This window comes from Saccostrea echinata, unplaced genomic scaffold, assembly GCF_033153115.1.
Source record: "Saccostrea echinata isolate AGI-Se365-2 ecotype Australia unplaced genomic scaffold, CSIRO_AGI_Sech_v1 ptg000054l, whole genome shotgun sequence".
Classification (NCBI taxonomy): domain Eukaryota; kingdom Metazoa; phylum Mollusca; class Bivalvia; order Ostreida; family Ostreidae; genus Saccostrea; species Saccostrea echinata.
In genome coordinates, this window is record NW_026889803.1 from 64,338,105 (window position 1) to 64,357,939 (window position 19,835).

The 19,835-nt window shown below is 33.2% G+C and overlaps 2 protein-coding genes across 2 annotated transcripts in view; one reads left to right on the top strand and one right to left on the bottom strand.

Moving 5' to 3' along the window:
• Positions 1–7,280: 7,280 nt before the first annotated feature.
• LOC133205625 (inositol-3-phosphate synthase 1-B-like) lies at positions 7,281–9,823 on the top strand. The gene is made up of 4 exons (XM_061341465.1): positions 7,281–7,717; positions 7,848–8,251; positions 8,450–8,692; positions 8,913–9,823. Exons 1-4 carry the CDS (start codon positions 7,312–7,314, stop codon positions 9,492–9,494), a joined length of 1,635 nt encoding a protein of 544 aa, XP_061197449.1. The 5' UTR covers positions 7,281–7,311; the 3' UTR covers positions 9,495–9,823.
• Positions 9,824–11,525: 1,702 nt separating this feature from the next.
• LOC133205353 (Fanconi anemia group A protein homolog) overlaps positions 11,526–19,835 on the bottom strand; it is a 122,661-nt gene continuing 114,351 nt past the window's right edge. Inside the window, exons 36-41 of the mRNA XM_061341152.1 lie at positions 18,855–18,900; positions 18,200–18,250; positions 17,941–18,092; positions 14,935–15,064; positions 13,234–13,329; positions 11,526–11,611 (exon numbers count right to left, since the gene is read on the bottom strand). Of these exons, the coding sequence (XP_061197136.1) occupies positions 11,543–11,611; positions 13,234–13,329; positions 14,935–15,064; positions 17,941–18,092; positions 18,200–18,250; positions 18,855–18,900 (544 nt within the window). The 3' untranslated portion in view covers positions 11,526–11,542. The remainder of the gene's footprint in view (positions 11,612–13,233; positions 13,330–14,934; positions 15,065–17,940; positions 18,093–18,199; positions 18,251–18,854; positions 18,901–19,835) is intronic.

Sequence of the window (19,835 nt, forward strand, 5' to 3'; positions counted from 1 at the left end):
AAAAAGAAGTAATTTTAAAAGATGGCACTAATTTTGATGGTTTTAGCCCCACTCCTAATGCCTCAGGGGGTAGGAAACATGAAATTCACAATTTTGCCCCCCCCCCCCCCAATCAAAGATGTTCTATGCCAGAATTGGTTGAAATTGGTTCAGTGGTTCAAGAGCTAAAAAATTCAAATGTTAACGCAACAGGTCATCTGAGTGGCTAAGATGACATAAGTCGCCCGCGTGGCGCAGTGGTTAGAGCGTCTGCTCTAGAGTCGCGAAGTAAGGAGTTGATCCTTACGTCGTGGGTTCGAATCCCACTGTGGGACTTGGAGACCGGTCCTTCGGATGAGACCGTATAAACCGAGGTCCAGTGTCGCAGTAGGTGCTGGCACGAAAAAGATCCCTCACTGCTCAATGGTCGTAAGTGCCGAGTATAGGACAAAATTTGCAGCTCTCCACTGGCAAGTGGTGGCGTCTCCATATGAGTGAAAAATTCTCGAGAGGGACGTTAAACAACATACAAACTAACAAACAGATGACATAAAAATAGTGAAGTTATGAGCTGGCTAGACGATCCTTTTAAATAAACTTGCATGTGAAAGGGGGGCGAAAGTCACATTACAGTATTTCTTTGAATCTATAGGTCATGTAAACAAATGTTGTTGTTTAAAAAAAAAACACTTCATGTAATTAGTACTTTTGTATCGACATGTGGTATATTTTGCAATGCGGGGATTGTTGAATCTTCCCGCTTTGCATTTTTATACACGATAGTACGTACATTTGTACCATTTCAATTATCAATATTATATGCATTTATAGTGTTATACTTATTCAACTTTCAATATAAAAGAATTAAAATTGGGTTTGATGTAAACACATTTAATAATCATGTTAAGAAATTTAAATGTATTACGTAACTATAGTCACACTAGTATTCTTGCATAACAAACAAACATTTTTATTCGTAAACATGCCATTTATTTAGATATGTCGGACAGCAACACCATTAAATGCCGGAATTTTAACTGAATCAATGCCATCAAATAGCGCTGCCATTTCTATTCACGTCGGATTATGGCGTTATTTTACAAGTACGATTTATAGTGAATATAATTTTCACTAGAGTCCCTTCTTAACACCAAAACTCCTAATTGAAGGGCTACGAATTTCACAATTTTGAAAGAGGCAGCCTTGTTCATCATAACCATGTACTTTATTTGTTTGCTAAATACCCATGGGCAGTAAAGATTTTTTAAAAGAATTTATGCATTTTTACTATATGATCAACAAAGCCCCGCACTAATACCATATCCCTGATCCAGGGACCAGAGAAGATTTTCAAAGAATTAATACATTTTCACTATATTATCAATAGAGCCCCGTCCTAACACCAGAACATCTGACCCATATGTTATGATTTCCATGATTTTGGGAAGAAGCACCCTTGCTCATCATAACCACGCACTTAGTTTATTCCTTAAAAATAGGCTTGAATAGAGCAGAAGGCTTGATGTCCAGAATTAAAGAATTTTTTTTAAAGATTACATTTATTTTGATGGGTTTAGTCCCACCCCTCAGACCCCGGGGGGGGGGGGGAGAAGCATGAAATAAAAAAAATTCCCCTTCAGCCATAGATGTCATATGTTAAATTGGTTCAGCGGTTCCACAGAAGAAGTTGAAAATATTCAAATGTTAACACAAGATTGTTATAATTAGTATTAAATTCGATGAATTTTAAAACTTTAATTAACAAAAATGCAAATGTTCATAACACTATATATTTACTGGATTTGAAGAAGTATTCAGCGGAGGATCAGTGTGTTTGCAGCAGCGATTGCGACGTCACGAACGACACGTCCAATAACATTGTAAACATGGTTGCAACGGCCAGAGCCAGCTGTCTCTAGTTTCTGAGGCAAAGCCGAGGTCACTATTGATATTTTTGTGGTGAATATCAAACCATATTCACCACCAGAAGAGTCCATAATTGTAAAATATTCTTCTCAAGAACAACTGGGCCAGAATTAGTCATATTGATATGAAACATCGTCATGTAGTGCACTTACGGATTCATAATTATTTTTTTTTTCAAAGCATGCCCTCCAAGGGTAGGTGGAACAAGAAGAAGATATTAGAAATAATTATAACCGAAATATATGCAATGCCTGATTGTGAAATCTTAATCCTAGTTTGTGCACTCCAAAAGTTCATTACAATAGATTAAAACCGCTATGCATGAAAACTTTAAATATATTGACAAATAGATCCACAAAGTTTGTATGTTTATTGATGAGGCAGTGTTTAACATGAAAAAAGGAATTGATTTGATTCTTCAAAGATTTTAAAATTTGGAAAGATGCACTAAAACTATATTTAGCACATTATCAGTAATTTAAGATTTTGAAATTGCATTGTATCGTCTCGTAGATGTAATTTTGTTTTGTGCAAAACAGTAGGTAATGCACCCTGTTGACAGATTAATATATTGTAAATACTTGTTAAAGGTTATACTGTTAGACCTTAGTTTAGACCTATACTATGATATAATTTTTATAGAAACTATACATAATTTAAAGTTCAAATACAAAGTCTGTAGAATTTGATTTACTAGTTCACTTAAGCCGAACAAAGGTCGTGAAGTAACAAGCATATTTACCGTCACGCCATATGCGATCAATTCTATAAAAAGAATATGGCCTGATCCTGCACGTGTAAAGTAGTAACCGAATCTACACACACAACAAGACCAACCTCTTACACGTAAGCATGCTCTCTATTAACTTTGTCAACTTTTTGTATTTTTCAATGCTATCACTTTTATAACAAGTAGATATTTTTTTATGGTTATTTCCTTGTCAGAAAAAATATTATACTATGTAAATAAGAATATAAAATCGCTGTTAGTATCGATTTTAACCATGTTAAAACTTGCTCTTCCGAATTCACTTAATTTTTTTTTTCTCTCACTTTGAATGAAGGCTTACGTACACTGTACGTAATTAGAACGATCGAAATTAGCAAAGTTTTGGAATCAATAATTTGTTTCTTTGAATTTACCGCTCCATTGACATTCGGGTCTTTCTGTACTGTTCGAAAAAATTCGTGTAAAGCAGTGTTATGTTCAACCTTAAACGATGATGGTGAATTTCAAGGAATTTTTGACTACCAAGAAGAGCTTGAGAAGATAAAATGTAAAGTGTCTGTCGTCTGTTTGTTTGTCTTTTTGTTAAAAAACATTTTTTTTTCTAAATTCCTGTTATAGTTTGTCCCATTTCAATAAAGCTTAGATACAAGGATACTATGATAAAATATATAAAATGTGGCATAGGCGTCGGAAGCAAATTGAAAGTGGGGTGGCTAATTGGAAGTGGGGGGGGGGGGGCTAAACCAACAAAAAAAGGTAAACCCCAATTTTCAATGCCTATATGTCTATCTTTGCAAAAAAAAAGTGGGGAGGGGGGGGGGCTAAGGACACCCCCCCCCGGTTCCGACGCCTATGTTTAGGCTTTTTTTATTTAAATGAACGGTATTGTAATAGTTACTAAATAAAGTGTTTCTATGAAATTCTTTCCAAACCTCCACTCCTACAGTTTTGGTTCGATTGAAATAAAACTTCATTGGTAAAAGTCTTAAACTTCACCAGAATATATTATACCGGATATCAGTTTTGCTTTTGATTAAAAGTATCACTATGGTTACTGAAAACGAAATTTTCTGTGAAATTCTTTCCAAAAAAAAACCAAAAAAAAAAAAAAAAACCAACGCGGTGCCCCTGGTGCAAGTTGACTACACGAAATTACTTGATCTGCCATGATTATTACATCAAATTCACAGAAATTAGGTCCAATTCCAATAAAACCTGTAGACTACAAAATATTTCAGCTGGGTATCAATTTTTGATTCCACATGACATTTTTGCCAAAGTTACAAAAAACATAAATTTTGCAAATTCTTAATAAAAAAAAAAACACTACTCCTACTAGAGAGATTGACAGAACACAATTTGTTTATCAGTTTTTGATTTCGATGAACAGTGTTGTCCTTCAATGTTACATGTGAAATTCTTACAAAAATTCAACCCCTATGTTTTTAAATATAAATTTCAATTTAAATTCTTGGAGGTCACTCTATTTCTATACAAAGGTACTTTGAGGTTGATGTTTGAAGGATGCTGGAGTTCCTTGTAGGCAACATTTATGTAGCCTTTGGAGATCTTCCGATGAAGTGTTGGATTTTCGATGGGCACTAATTCGCAGGGTGAGGGACACCACAGGGTCTGCCATATCTGTTTCATATTTGAATGTTTTACTGACTATAAAAGATAAGGGCTAACTAACAACTAAATTGTATGACAAACGAGATTTCCATTGTCAACTTTTCTTATTTATATAATAATATTCCGCTATCAGCTGCATCATTATGGTGTTTAATTGTTTATGTCTTCAAACTTATTCGATACTCAAGAACATGCTCTGAGTACGATCAGTTTTTATATAGAAGCAGTCTACTGAGAGAAAAGTTGATGATACAGGGATTTCTACAACCTCTGTCTACCTGATCAATACATTGGGCTCATGGCAGGTGTGAGCGATAGACAGGGGATGCTTACTCCTCCTAGCCACCTGACCCCACCTCTGGAATTTCCGAGAGTCCACCTTTTATACCGTTCTCTGATTTGTATTTTTTTTTTAAAGATCGATCACTGTTAATATAATCTTCACCTTTTTCATTTTCCAGAGAAAAATGCGGGAGAAGTGGCGTTTTAAAATAATTTCATTTTTTGGGTTTCGTTACCATTGCGACACGGCCGTTCATTGGAATTAAAAATTGTAACTGTAACTTAGAGTAGAACTACTTGTGTAACAATTTTCTTCTAATTCAGATCAAAACATGGGAAATAGTAGTGCATGTTTTGAAAAAAAAAATTCTGTTTTCATAACCAAGACAACACTGTCAAAATCCGATACATGGAATTATGAATCTAAGTGATTTTATTTTGCAATTTAAAGCCGACTTCCTTCCACTTTCATCGCTTTTTGTATCTAAAGGATTCTTTGAATGATCTTTTTCACACTGTTCCTTCACGTCTTCCTGTTTATAATCACGTTCAAGGGCTGAAAAAAAATCGCAGACAAAATCTATTGTGTGCGCGCTTTTCATATGTGCGTATGACGAATTAAATTCGTTATCACAGATTCGACAATTCGTTATCCCGAAATAAAACTGGAGGCTCCAAAATGAAAAGTTAGAAGATCTTTTGTTTTATCGTACACTTTAATCTTAACAGGAAGTTCAAGTGTCCTCTATTTTAAGTCTTAAAATGTCTGGAGGTAATTTTCGAGGAATAAATGAGTGGTTTACAATAAGAGGCTGGACAATTAAGGAAGTTCGGAACGATTTATTTTTAAAAAGAAAAAAAGTCTTTAGAAGCAAACTATGTCAAGTTTAAGCAGTTTAATGATTGATTAATTAATACAAGCTTAAGTAGTGGTGCCTGAAATTGAGATACGTACTTTGTGGTAAGAGAATTTAAGGTGGGGTGCTCTGTATGAGAAACAACTGCCTGATGAAATCAACAAACTAAAATATGCTTCACAGAGCATGTTATTTGTTTGTACTTTTTCAATATATAAACAGTTTTGTAATAATTTAAATTGAACTATTAAAGCAAGAAGATTAACGATATTTCACCTGTCGCTACACTAACATTATAGGTGATCAATGCATAAAAAACAGTCAAAAAATGGCAATGGAACGTCTTGGAGCACCGACCTGTCAAAAAATTATGCGTGCAGATAGACAGATGCCCAAAAAGGCATTGTCTTCTCGTTTTTGTTTTAATATTTGCAAATATAATTTTGATTGCATCATGAGATACCCAATCTACGATTGTAGAGAAGAAATCATCTACATTTTCAAAGTTTCAGTAAAAAAAAAAAAACCCCGATTTTTTAAAAATACTTGTCAATACAAGATGATAATTTAATCAAACACTTCATCATTTGATCAAAGTACACAATAAACCAGTATTGTATCGTAAACTGTCCTAGTTTGCACTGTATTGCAGTAACTCGAATTATAATGAATGGCTAATGTAAATCCCTTTTACATTACTAGCACAGAATTCATGATCATGCTTTTTTCCAACTTCTAAAATATTCAGCGGCGATGCACTGAACGTACCAGGAACAATAACTCTGTCTATAGATTTTTTTTTGTGATCTGGTTGCCATGTACGAGATATAAAATTTCTAGTAATTTCTAGAAGTCGAAACAATACATCCGTTCGATGGTATTGCGTATTTCTCCAAAGAAATGATCATTTTGTGCTGTAAAAAAGTAGCATATTGTATCCCTAATCGATCTGGAAAACTCGGTAAAGGCTAGTACCTTCCTTGTAGCCTAAACTTTTCGGGTAATTTCTAGAGACTAAAACTATAATATATAAAGTTCCTCCAAGACCGTTGGACAAGACCAGATATATTCTTGTTTGAGTATTCTTTCAGGACTTTGTCTATTTTCTGGACCCTAAATAAAATTTTAATCAACTGAGGTAGGTTGTGGGTTTTGCTTAAGCTTGTTCTTCTATGATCATGTTGCAGTTACTGTCCTTTCTTTCATTTTTTATTCTTTGCTTATTATTTCATTATTCCTTTGTACACAATTTATCAAGCTGGAAATATATTAAGCTTTTTATGCATATTTACTAGATCATTTCTCTGGTTTTCAATTAAGATTTTAAAAAATTGGCTCATTAGGCTAAAAACCTTCAAAACCAGTCACAGCAGGCGCGAATTAGTGCCCAAAAATGACTGAAGTACTGGCGAAAAAGCCCTAAATAATCAATCATGTTGTAATTTGGCCTTATACTGGGGCAGATCCAGGATTTCCAGATTTAAAAAATTACTCTGATGGTTTCAGAGTAGTTGCAGGTTTAAAATGCGAATACGTTTGGAGATAATTTTGGTAATGAAATCAAGATCTGTCATTATAGGTTTAATATTAATTTAAAAGTAGGTTGAGTTGAAGTGCAGTTTTCATATGCACTGACTGTGTATCAATGCATTATGGTATAAATAAAATATCTATTAAATATAAATAAAATATTTACTAACTGGTTTGTTGCTTACTCTGGAAACTCAAAGGCTTTTAAGGACATGAAACGACACCATACATATCTACACATCTATAATAAACATCACTAACTGTAACAATCAAAGCTTAGGAATTTTACATGAACCCTTTTTTCAACAGTTTTATCCAACATAAGAACTTAAAAAAACCCCAAAAAACATACAACTATCTACTTAGCAGATCAAAATGGAAAGTGTTGAAGTGAGAAGCCCAGATGTTTCCTACACAACCGACTTCATTCAATCCAAGTATGAGTACCAGAACACTAAAGTGGACACGGACTCAACAGGAAAGATCACCGCCACGCCGGTCACTACGCAGTATTTGTTTCGAACACACCGAAGGGTTCCAAAACTCGGTGTCATGTTGGTTGGATGGGGTGGAAACAACGGAACTACAGTGACGGCAGCCATCTTGGCCAATAAGCACAGGATGGAGTGGCCAACAAAGGAAGGTCTAAACAGAGCAAATTACTTTGGTTCTATCACTCAGGCTAGTACGGTGTTACTGGGAACAGGTCCGCAGGGAGAAGTTCACGTACCTATGAAGTCTCTGTTACCCATGGTTGACCCAAACGATATTGTTTTAGATGGTACGTTATACAGGAAAAAAAAAGACAATAGAAAGAAATGGAATACAACAAACCTCAAAAACACAATTCTTTGTAAAAATACATGACATATATCACTCTATAACTTGTTTAATCTTTATTGTAATTTTAGGATGGGATATTTCATCAAAGAATTTGGCAGATGCAATGGAGAGAGCAAAAGTTCTGGATTACAATCTACAAACTCAACTGAAACCATACATGGAGGATTTCAAGCCCCGTCCATCAATTTATATCCCAGAATTCATAGCTGCCAATCAGGCAGAGCGGGCCGATAATGTGTTAACTGGTACTAAGCAAGAATTGATGACAAAAATCCGCGAGGACATCAGAGAATTCAAGAAAACGAGTTCTGTTGACAAAATCATCGTGTTATGGACCGCAAACACGGAAAGATTCTCCGATGTAATACCAGGTGTCAATGACACGGCAGAATCCTTGATTAAAAGCATTCGGGAAAATGAGAGCGAGGTTTCGCCTTCGACCTTGTTTGCAGTCGCATCCATTCTGGAAGGTGTATGTATATCATTAGAATGCATTAACATTATAATAAAATTCTTCTTTTACATACTTGCAAAAACATAAACAAAAATTGTTGATGACATTTTATTTTATCAAGGTGAGCAAAATGAAAAAATGCAGGCATTGTATTGCAAACACTGGTACAACGGAATAGGTTAAGGATTTTTACAGAATTTTGATTTTTTTTGACAGGTAACCTTCATTAACGGATCTCCCCAGAATACGTTTGTACCAGGTTGTTTAGAATTGGCAGAGAGGAAAGGGGTCTTCGTTGGAGGCGATGATTTCAAATCGGGACAAACAAAATTAAAGTCTGTATTGGTGGACTTTCTTGTTAGTGCGGGAATCAAACCAAGGTCTATCGTTAGTTACAACCATCTCGGAAACAATGATGGGAAAAACTTGTCTGCTCCTCAAACCTTCCGCTCGAAAGAGGTAGAACTTTTCAAACAAAAACAATATGATTTCTTATCACGTGTATAGGCGTCGTTTAATCTGTGAACAATTACGCATTCTTGTTTTAACTTTCTTTCTATCCCTTCTTTCCTCATGTTGCCAAACTCGGAATTATGAATTCGTTCATTTATCTTTTAAAAATTGTTTTTTCTTGTCCTCACTAATAGACTTAATAAACAATGTTCATTTTTTTTTTTAGATTTCCAAAAGTAATGTAGTGGACGACATGGTTGAATCCAACAGTACATTATATGACAAAGGAGAGACTCCGGACCACTGTGTCGTCATCAAGTACGTGCCCCACGTGGGGGACAGTAAGCGGGCCATGGACGAGTACACCTCAGAAATCATGATGGGAGGAACCAACACGATCGTCATCCACAACACATGCGAGGACTCTCTACTAGCCAGTCCACTTATCATTGATCTCATAGTTCTGGCAGAACTCTGCGAGAGAATCCAATACAAAGTCGAAAACGAGACGCATTTTCAAAAATTCAATTCCGTGTTGTCCATCCTGAGTTACCTATGTAAAGCCCCTTTGGTTCCCAGGAGAACACCCGTCATAAACGCTTTATTCCGACAGCGGTGCTGCATTGAGAATATTTTGAGAGCCTGTATTGGACTAGCTCCTATCAATCACATGCTATTAGAATATAAATTACAAAAGCAAGAAATGATTATTCCCACCAAGAGTGTAAAGCCTACCGTAGACTCAAGCAAGGACCAAATTAATCCTAAGAACAGTGACAGTAGTGACGATACGGACTGTGAGAAGTAGCTGATCATTTTACTTAATTAAACAATTTGTCAACTTATATTCATTCTTGCAAAGAAGCAATTCCAAGCATTTGCAGTTGGTGCTCAATAATCCCTTAATAAGAGCTATTAACTACCTATTATGTGAATTTTCATTAATTAAAGTGGATAAAATACATCATCCATTCTTTTAACTAAAGAAAATATTTTTCTTCCTCCCATGTTTTTAATTAATCACAATACATACATGCAACTACAAAACTTCAAAAAATTCTTTTTTTGCATAAGAGCCTATTTTTTCCTCGGGAAGGAATAAGTCCAGAAAGGTTTAGAAACAGAGTAAATTGATTCAAGGTTTCCTGTAATATGGTTCAAGATTGAAAAAAAAATTGTATATTTATACTGTCAATAAAAGATTGTTGTGTTACAATATTTTGTTATACGCTTGGTGAAGTGGTTGACAATAATGAAATACTTGTTTTTAACTCCATATAAATTATGGGAGTTGTCGCTCTTTCATTAAACAATAAGCGTACAGAATTCTTGAGGAATGACTACACACAAGTTTTATTTAATGGATCTTAAGACATCTCTTTTGAAAATGGTTACTCGTATTTTAAAAAGAAATTGAAATGAAATTGTAAAACTTCAGAAAAATTGCTAATTTGCAAATTTTAACCAATCCCGATCAAAATCAACACATAATTAATAATTACAATGTACATGTACTAAATTACTGCCTAGCTCATGCACAATTTCTACCGAGAAATCCATACGATTGGAAAGTTAAATTATTTTGTAGATCATATTACCCGAAGAAACCAGTATTTTTGTTAAATGCAATATATTTCCATTTTTTAAAATATACATGTAATTCTGGTTGTTGAGATCAATTTTTGATTGGAATTGGTCAAAATTTGAAAATTAGGATTTTTTCTTATTTTGCGATTTCATTTCTTTTTTAAATAAATTACAATAGCCTGATATTTCTTATCTATAGGTAACTTGTTTTCCTGGAGATTTTATCCATAGGTTTACAAAATATTAACAAATCATATTTTTGATTTTTATAAATTATTCTTTTATTTGAAAATAATTTCAACTCTATCTGCCGTCTTATTAACATGTTTTATTAAATATCTAAATTATAAATTTATTAACAGACAATTTTAAACTCTAAAGCATATTATTTGCAAATAAAAATTAAAAATACAAATAAAACTATTTTCACATTTTCTTGAAAGAATACAAAACAATTCATACAGAATAATTAAGGGCTAGTATCAATCTTTCCATGCTGAAACCATATTTCTTAAAAGATTCATTAAATAAAATTTTGTTGTAGTATTCCTGATTTCAGAATAACTCTTTGCATTTTTTTAGAGGAATAATTTTTAAAGCCAAGACTTAATCAACTGAATTGGATTTAAAAATTTAACAGGCAGTTCTGGGTGTTCAAAATTAAATACATGTATCTAACTTCATAATAATTTTGAATGTGTGAAGAAAAGTTTTACAATGCATCACCTTTGCAATTCAAATATCAAGTTATTAAAATACAAAATTTCATTCCCTGCAAGTCTCTTTACTAGACATGATTGACATGGTGATCATCTCAAAGGGCCCCTCTTTAAGCAAAGGACATTAGGATGAAACACCCTTTATCCAAGGACACACCTTGGGTGAATTTGCTATGAACTAGACCATCAACCCAGAAATTTGAAGATTGAGTCAGGTAGGGCCAAGGTGAGAGAAAATATGCCTTAGACAAGGATTTTACACAGAGTGACTTTCTGAACTTGACCTTTCATTTATAAAAATTACTTCAAGGTCACTGCACACCCTCTGCCCATGAACATTCTACAAGTGAAGTAGTATCCCAATTGAGCCAAAGGGAGAGAAAATATTCTTTAGATGAGGATTTTGCACAGGCAGGAGTTTCAACCTTGACCTAGTAAAAATTTCAAGGTCACTTCAAACCCTGTACCCACTGGCACTCTGTAGGCGAAGTTTGACCACTTCACATCTCTCAAATATAACAAATGAAGAAAAATTAAGATAGAAAGGATTTTATTGTAACCTAGAAACAACTTGTCTGTACACTAACACAATATCTGCTCCACATCCATTTAATGACTCCTATTGAAAAGAGAAAATGTCAACTTCAGGCATGGGAGAGCACATCATACACATAAATGGTTTATAAATACTGCTTCAAACACTTTGACTTTCCTATGGGTGGCAGAAAGGGCAAACAATACCATATAAAAGAAAGCAAATGATTATTATAACTTCAATGATCATAAAAACTTAATAAATGACCTTAAATGGGTAATCACCAGACCCAAGGCTTTTCACAAAACAAATAAATATGACTTTGCAGAATAAACACACATAAAATTATTATATGGTTCGTCTTATTTTCATGTCTGTTTACAGAGATGCCAACATCATAAACTGAAAAATATTAAGAATAGGTCCGAGAGTCATTTAGACTCCCAGCCGCTTGGTATTTTCCCAATTTGGTCATGTTTTACTTGATTGCATTGATATTTAGCATTGATTCATAATTTTTTTAAAGATGTAGTCTCATAACTGCAACAATGTGTGCAAACAAATTGAGTTACATGCGTTTGATATCATAAATGACAATAAAGCAAGTTCTGTAAGTAATAAGACTTTTTTACTTGAATTGTGAAACTAAAGGCAGACATTGAAAACACCGGTATTTCAAACTTTTGATGAAGAGAAATGGAAATAGTAAACATAAATAGATAAATCTTAAGGCGTATTTTAGATTCTCAAACCATAAGCCAAAGGGATGGCAGCTCTGTGTTTATTCTGCAAAGACAACTGTTTGTTTTGTATTTACTTACCGTATGTTTGTAACATTCCAGCTTGTTAATTTTGCTTACATTTATATTTGTTCTGAAAAAAGGTCTGTCAATCATGTATTTACAAAGGTCATTTATTAAGTTTTTAAGGTCATTGAAGTTATAATAATTGTATGCATTGCCCTTTCCGCCCATACTATTCAAATATATTTAAGGATATCCGATCCTCAGCTAGGAATGATAGCTCTTAAATCTATTATATAATTAAAAATGATCTCAAAATGAAGCTTTAAATTGAAATATTTTCTAGCAACAATTTTCATTTTATGCATCTCAATATGATTTAAGGTTCTTTGAAGTCTTAGAAATGATATTATAAAAAATTGACATTTGTACCCCACAAAAGTAAAAAAAATAAATTCATTTTTAGAGAAATCAAATTTCCTTGAGTGTAGCATTAGATCCCGGTGCTTACTAACATGATATGAAATTTGAAGTGATCTGGGATGTCTTGCAATGCTAACAAAAACTTTTCACACTATGTATTTTATAACAATTGAAGTAAATAGAAGAATTAAAATACTGTGTAAGTGTGCAAAACATGCAATTTTCTCAGAATGCCTGGATACCTATAATTTTGAATCCAAAAATTTATTTGTTGATCAGTTTTCAAGTAGAAAATCCATAGCTGGTGCTTTTATTTACATTAACTGAAAATATATTTGAGATCTGATAATTTTCCCTATATAATATGACTAACTTTAGTGATGAACTTTGAAGAAATACCATGGGTAAATACACGTTATTCTGTGACATCCAAGACATTTTTGTGAGAATTTTCAATTACTGAAAAGCTGGTTTTCGGAACCTGAGGTTCGGACTACCTTAATGAGAGTTGATGATTCTGCTTAAATTTTTCCACTTTACCTTTGATACATTTCTCAGCTGATCTTTAGTCGCAGACATCAAACATCCTTTCACAAAGTCTGAGATGTCTGTCCAATCAGGAATTAGTATTTCATTCTAAATTAAATTAAAAATTAAATTACTAAGAGACTCAAAGGCATTAATGGTCACCTGAGTACAATAAACCCTCTTAAGTATCATAGGTGAATAATCAAAGGGAAATAACTTCTCTCAGAGTAAATACTTACCTACAGTACATTTTCAAAAGAGCTCTACCTGGCTAACACCAGACTCTCTCCCCCCCCCCCCCCCCCCCTTTTTTTTTTTCCAATGGTCATCATGAATTTCACAAATCTGGTAAAACACCTTTGCTACTTACTACTACATACTTGATTAGCCTGCTAGATGCCCATTTGATTTATAAAAGAAGAGGCCCACAGGCAACAACACTCATCTGAGTAACTATGTCCCCCTGCTGTTCTTCATCAGCAGATTCTTTTTCCTATATATTCCTATGTAAAACTTTGATCACCCATTGTAACCCCACCCTACCCCAGGGGTCATGATTTGAACAAACCTGAATCTACAATACCTGAGATTGCTTCAATATAAATGTGACTTAACATGGCTTTGCTCTTCTTGATAAGAAGATTTTAAAAAAATTATCCTATGTATTCCTATATAATAAAACACTGACAGCCCATTCTGGCACCACCCTACCCTTGGGGGCCATGATTTAAACAAACTTAAATCTACACAACACAAAGTGCTTCCAAACAAATATGACTAATCATGACTTTGATGTTCTTGGGAAAAAGATTTTTAAAAATAGTTCCTATGCATTCTTATGTAAAACTTTGATCACCCACCCTGCCCCCTGGGATCATGATTTGAACAAAATGAATATACACTAACCTGTGCATGCTTCCATATAAATATGACTGATCATGGGTTTGATATTCTTGAGAAGATTGTTAAAAAGATTTTTCCTATTTATAACTTTTAAACTTTGATCGTTCATAGTGTCCACACCCTACCCCCGGGGGTCATGATTTGAACAAAGTCAAATCTACATTTTGTCAGGAAGCTTAAACACAAGTTTCATCTTTTCTGTCCCAGTGGTTCTTGAGAACAAGATATTTAAATTACCCAACCTAATTTTTACTATTTTTTAACCATCTGGGTACACTCCTCTAATTATTTTTAGAATTCATAGGGGAAGAAAGTAGTTCACTAAAACAAACAGTTCCTTAACTTGCAAACAGTGTATTAAATAAGTAGGTCATCTGAACTAAAGAGGCTTGATATATACGAAAGAAGATTCACCCACAGATGCTATATGCCAAAATTGGTTGAAATTGGTTTAGTGGTTTTGGAGAAGAAGTTGAAAATATTCAAAAGTTAACGCACGACGTCGGACGAAAACAGATAGCAATAGGTCACCAATATGCTATTCCCTTGAGTGACCAATATGTTACAAATCTAGTACCTGTATATGCAATTATTCTGATATAGAAAATATTTATCATATTTATACTTAGGTTGTGTAGGCTATCTTGCCAAACATGTCTCTTTTATCAACTCTAAATGAAAAGAAAGGCTTTGGTTTCAGTTTGAGGGAACCACTGAATTATCTTTCATTCTGTTAGCATGAAATCATGCTCCACCAATGACGACCTTACAGCAGATTACAACAGAATAATGTAACATGCTGATATGTACCTGGTGCTGGTTACCACGGTCTTCTGGTAAACATTCCATACTTCTGAGGACTTCCTTGTACAACAGTAACACTGATGATACAAAGGTCGTACTACTTTGCCAGGGAGGCTTCTGTCTTTTCTCAAGAAACCTTAAACAATGTAGTAATATTTTTCATTCTTTTAAATGTAAATTATATATAATAAAAACAGATCATTTACTTTCCACAACTGTTAAATACTATAGAATCTTTTAGCAAAAAATTGAAACAACTTTTCTTTTCTAACAAAAGTAAACCAGAAGTTTCTGATAAGACTGTAGCTCAACTGTTTTTTCCGTATAACAAAGGAAGAGAAACGTAGCAGAACTTTTAACTATGGCAACAGAAATAATAGAATAATGATGGCAACAGCAATAATAGCACAATGATCCTAGGTTTAGTTTTCTTTTGCCAAGTTTAACTGAAATCAGATTTCAATTTATATATGCAGTAATATACCTTCATCACCTGCATACAGGGTATATATCTCTCAGCTGATTCGATACGCAAGAGCATGCTCTACGTATGTACAATTTCTAAAACGAGGTAAATTATTGACAAATAAGTTGATGAAACAAGAATATCAGCTGTCTCGTTTAAAGTCATCATTTCGTAAGTTCTATGGTCGATACAATGACCTTGTCAGCAAATACAATTTATCATTAAGTCAAATGCTGACTGACGTTTTTTATACTAATTGTTAGGCCATTATTTACACACTGAATTGTCGACGGATTTTTCCGTTATTTCCCGATCATGACAAGGAGCACACGGCGGGTGTGACCGGTCGGCAGGGGATGCTCACTCCTCCATGGCACCTGATCCCACCTCTGATGTTTGGAGGTCCATGTTTGCTCTGCTCCTATTTTGTATTGTATAATGGACTTTTGAGCTTGAATACTGTTCGTTATCTCCATATATTTCATTAAAACTATAGGAGAGGTAGCATATTGAAAAAAAAAATCATAGAAATTTCTATTTTTAGTAACCATGGCAAATTCCTTCATTGAAATCAAATACTGATACAGATACAAACTTATACTGATGTTTTGGAAAGAGGTTTTACTTAATTGAGTAAAGATCATTGACTCTGGTCAAAATAAAATGCAAATTCTTCATGAACATATATGGTTTAATCCAAGAATTAAAATGAACAACTCATCCATATTTTTGAAAAGTTATTTCGATGCAGGCTTTGTTTTTGTAAGAGATCTGTTTGACTCTGAAGGAAAATTTGTAAGCCTTGAGTACCTCACAAATCTTAATGTAAAAACAAATTTTGTAGAATATGCAGGTTTAAAAGTAGCTATTTTAAAAATATTGAAAACTATTGATATTGAAAAAAGAGAAACTGGACCTTTTATCCCTAATTCACTTCATATTTTTTATAAAAGTACAAAAGGCTGTAAAGACATGTATAGTTTACTCATTAAGAAGAGAAAGGAAGCAATTAAGGCACTAGAAAAATGGGAAAATAATAGAGTATTTTTGGCGATATAGACTGGAACAAAATATTTGAACTTCCTTTTAAAGTAACAAAAGAAGCAAAATTTCAGTGGATGCAATTTCAAATTCTGCATTGGATTATCGCAACAAATAAATAACTTCATAAACTCAAACTAATTGATTCACCTGTATGTTCCTTTTGTAAACAAGATTTCGAAATGATTGAACATTTATTTTTCGAGTGTTTCTGTGCTAAAAAAATATGGTGTCACATTGAGGAATGGTTTATAAATAAGTTTCATTTTACCATTAATTTTGATAGAAAGGATATACTTTTTGGCAAATTCAACAACAAAAACATGTTTAGACTACACAATATATTAATACTTACTGTTAAGCAATTTATTTTTGCTAGTAGGTTTAAAAATGTGCCTAAACTAAGCATCTCAATGCTAGAAAAAAATATTGTGGATAGAATATTAGTTGAAAAAGTTATACTTTTAAGAAACTGTAAATTTTCAGAATATGAAAAATATTGGAAAACTATTTGTGATATGATACAATGTATTTATTTTTCTCAAGTTTATATACAAATGTACAGGTATGTTAAAATACTTAATACTGTTCCCCCACCTCAATTTTTTGCACCCTTTCACCCCCTTTTTCCTTTCTTTAATTTTATTTCTGTATATAAAGCTTCACAGTGAAGATTCATATAAATGTACAATATGTCATATACACTTTTAGTTTGATTTTGAAATGCAACAAATATTTACTACAAAGAAAATGTATTTAATATGAAGTATCAGGAAGTAGAAATGAAAGTATGTATTGAATGTTAACTAATATATTGTATTGTCTGTATATGTGAAAGCACAAATAAAATCTATGAATTAAAAAAAAAAAAAACTGATACAGAAAAATATGTATCTTAGTGTAGTCTATTTAAGTACCAAGTTACATTGAAATCAGATAAATACTGAAGAAGGAGTTGCATTTTGAAAAATTGTTTAGAGACAACTTGTTTAGCATTAACTTTTACTTTCTGAAATTTAAAGATAACATACAATTTTCTATTAAAATCTCCATTATTTTTAAATCCAAGTTTTACCTCACTATTAAAATCTGAAACTGAGAATATCATTTGATAAATAAACATAAGGAATCATGCCGATTCCAATATACCCCCCCCCCCCCCCCCCAAGCTTCGTTTGTGGAGGGGGGAGGGGGGTATAAAAACTTTAACCTGGTCATCCTTAATGAATATATTGGCTGAAAACCCAGCTTCTGAAACTTGACTGGTACCATGAAACATACAAGATGCATCATTCATGCAACTCTGATCAAAATAGGCGATAGAAGTACTTTGAAAGAAAACTGCTACAAAAACTTAAAACCTTGGACGCTGACACCAAGGGAATAGCATAAGCTTCCGCGACTTCGTTGAGGTGAGCTAAAAATCAGGTACTAATAGTTAACTACTTGTTGCATTTCTTTGACGTGTCAGTATAGTTAAGTTTTGTGAAATATATCCATCTTACCTTAGTAATGTGTAGGGAAGAAGAAAAATGACAGATTCTGGTAATAAGGTCCTCCATTCCTCTTTTCCGTCACCTGACAGGTAAGAAAGTGTACCTGGAGCAGAGGAGAGCAGATCATTTAGGACTGCCTCAGCTTTACAGTAAAACTGATTCTGTACAAAAGAAAGAAGAATATAGAGATTTGTCTTCAGGCATTTCAAACTTATTAAAAAATTCATGTGTTTTTTTTTTTAATTTACAGTATCATTTAAAAATTAACCTTGGAATCAGAAAGCTCAGTTATAAGGAGAACTGAAAACCCCTCCACTACCTGAAAGCAAAAATTAAACAATTTCAAGAACATTTTTTGTGTGTGTGTATTTAAAACTTCAATATCTGAAAGCATTTGAAATCTTAAAAAACACAAGGATTTTCATCATCTTATATTTGTTCAAAACTCCTGGTAATGTAAGCTGAATTTTTGCCAATGAACATCTGATGTTATGATTTTAAATTAAGAATATCTTGGGAAATTATCAGTGGGAAAGGTGCACTAAATTGAGTAGAGTACATTTACACTGAACATGTCCTTAATGTACGCTGCATATGTCCTTAATATCCAGTTTATGCAAAGCTAATAAATATCATGACTATTATTCAGAAAAGCTGTCCAGAGTCTCTTACATGAGCTATAGGAGTGTCTACTGTCAATGAGCTATAAGAGTGTCTACTGTCAATGAGCTATAAGAGTGTCTACTGTCTATAAGCTATAAGAGTGTCTACTGTCAATGAGCTAGAAGTGTGTCTACTGTCATTGAGCTATAAGAGTGTCTTCTGTCAATGAGCTATAAGAGTGTCTACTTTCAATGAGCTATTAGAGTGTCTACTGTCAATGAGCTATTAAAGTGTCTACTGTCAATGAGCAGACGTTTTACCTTGCTGTTTTTTTCTGCTTTAATAATCTCTGTTACAGATGATGACCTGGAAATTTAAAAAAATTGTTCATGTACATATACAGTAAGACATGCTGATAGCGAACACACTAACAATGAGATGATGTTTACAGCAAAGTGATTTTTATTCCTTGTTGCTTTAAGAAATGTGAACTTAACAGATCTAATGAATTACATTTAGAGAGAAGCAAAATCATTTTTCCCTGGCACTTCGTTATAAGCGTATTTAACTGTATATTGTAGAAGCAAAAATTTTTATGGGAATAAAATTTTATTGATTTGTCATCTAAAAAGGTTTTTGTGTGGGATTTGAGTTTGTTGATAATTGTTAACAACGTAATAAACAAAATTCAATCCCCAACAAATATTTCTGCTTTAACAATATATTTGAGGAATGAATTTAATAGCTACCCAAGTTATACTGTATAACCTGGGTTGGAACAGTTTATGCTTTATAAACCAGGAAGCTGTTTATAAAAAAGTGTAAACTGTTCCAGCCCAGGTTATACCAGCATAACTTGGGTAGCTATTAAATTTATTCCTAATAATTCAATTTTCTATCATTAAGTGTAAAAAATAAGACAATTTTTCCCTTCAAAAACGCCTTCAAATTCTTCATTTTAAATGTAACGTCAAGTGGATTAATACATTTTTGACGTCAGTCACTGTGACGTGATATATATATATATATATATATATATATATATATATATATATATATATATATATATATATATATATAGAGTAATAGGTCATTTCAAATGCATGTTCTAACTAGGTCATTTCCACCCACTTAGACTATTTCTGTCCTTCCAGCAATTTTAACAATATGTTTATTACGATAAATACATGTAGATTTCAAGAAATGTTTTTCAAGTTTATTGTTCTTTGTGTTGTTATTTTAGGAATGACTCTAATTCTTGGCCAAATTATTTGAGTATAACCTGGTTTGGGTCAGTTTAC

Bases quoted from the DNA above. Each gene is read 5' to 3' on its own strand.
- LOC133205625 (XM_061341465.1), top strand. From the start codon at position 7,312: ATGGAAAGTGTTGAAGTGAGAAGCCCAGATGTTTCCTACACAACCGAC. The intron at 8,252-8,449 runs GTATGTATATCA...TTTTTTTGACAG, and splicing joins TCGCATCCATTCTGGAAGGT to GTAACCTTCATTAACGGATC. The intron at 8,693-8,912 runs GTAGAACTTTTC...TTTTTTTTTTAG, and splicing joins AAACCTTCCGCTCGAAAGAG to ATTTCCAAAAGTAATGTAGT.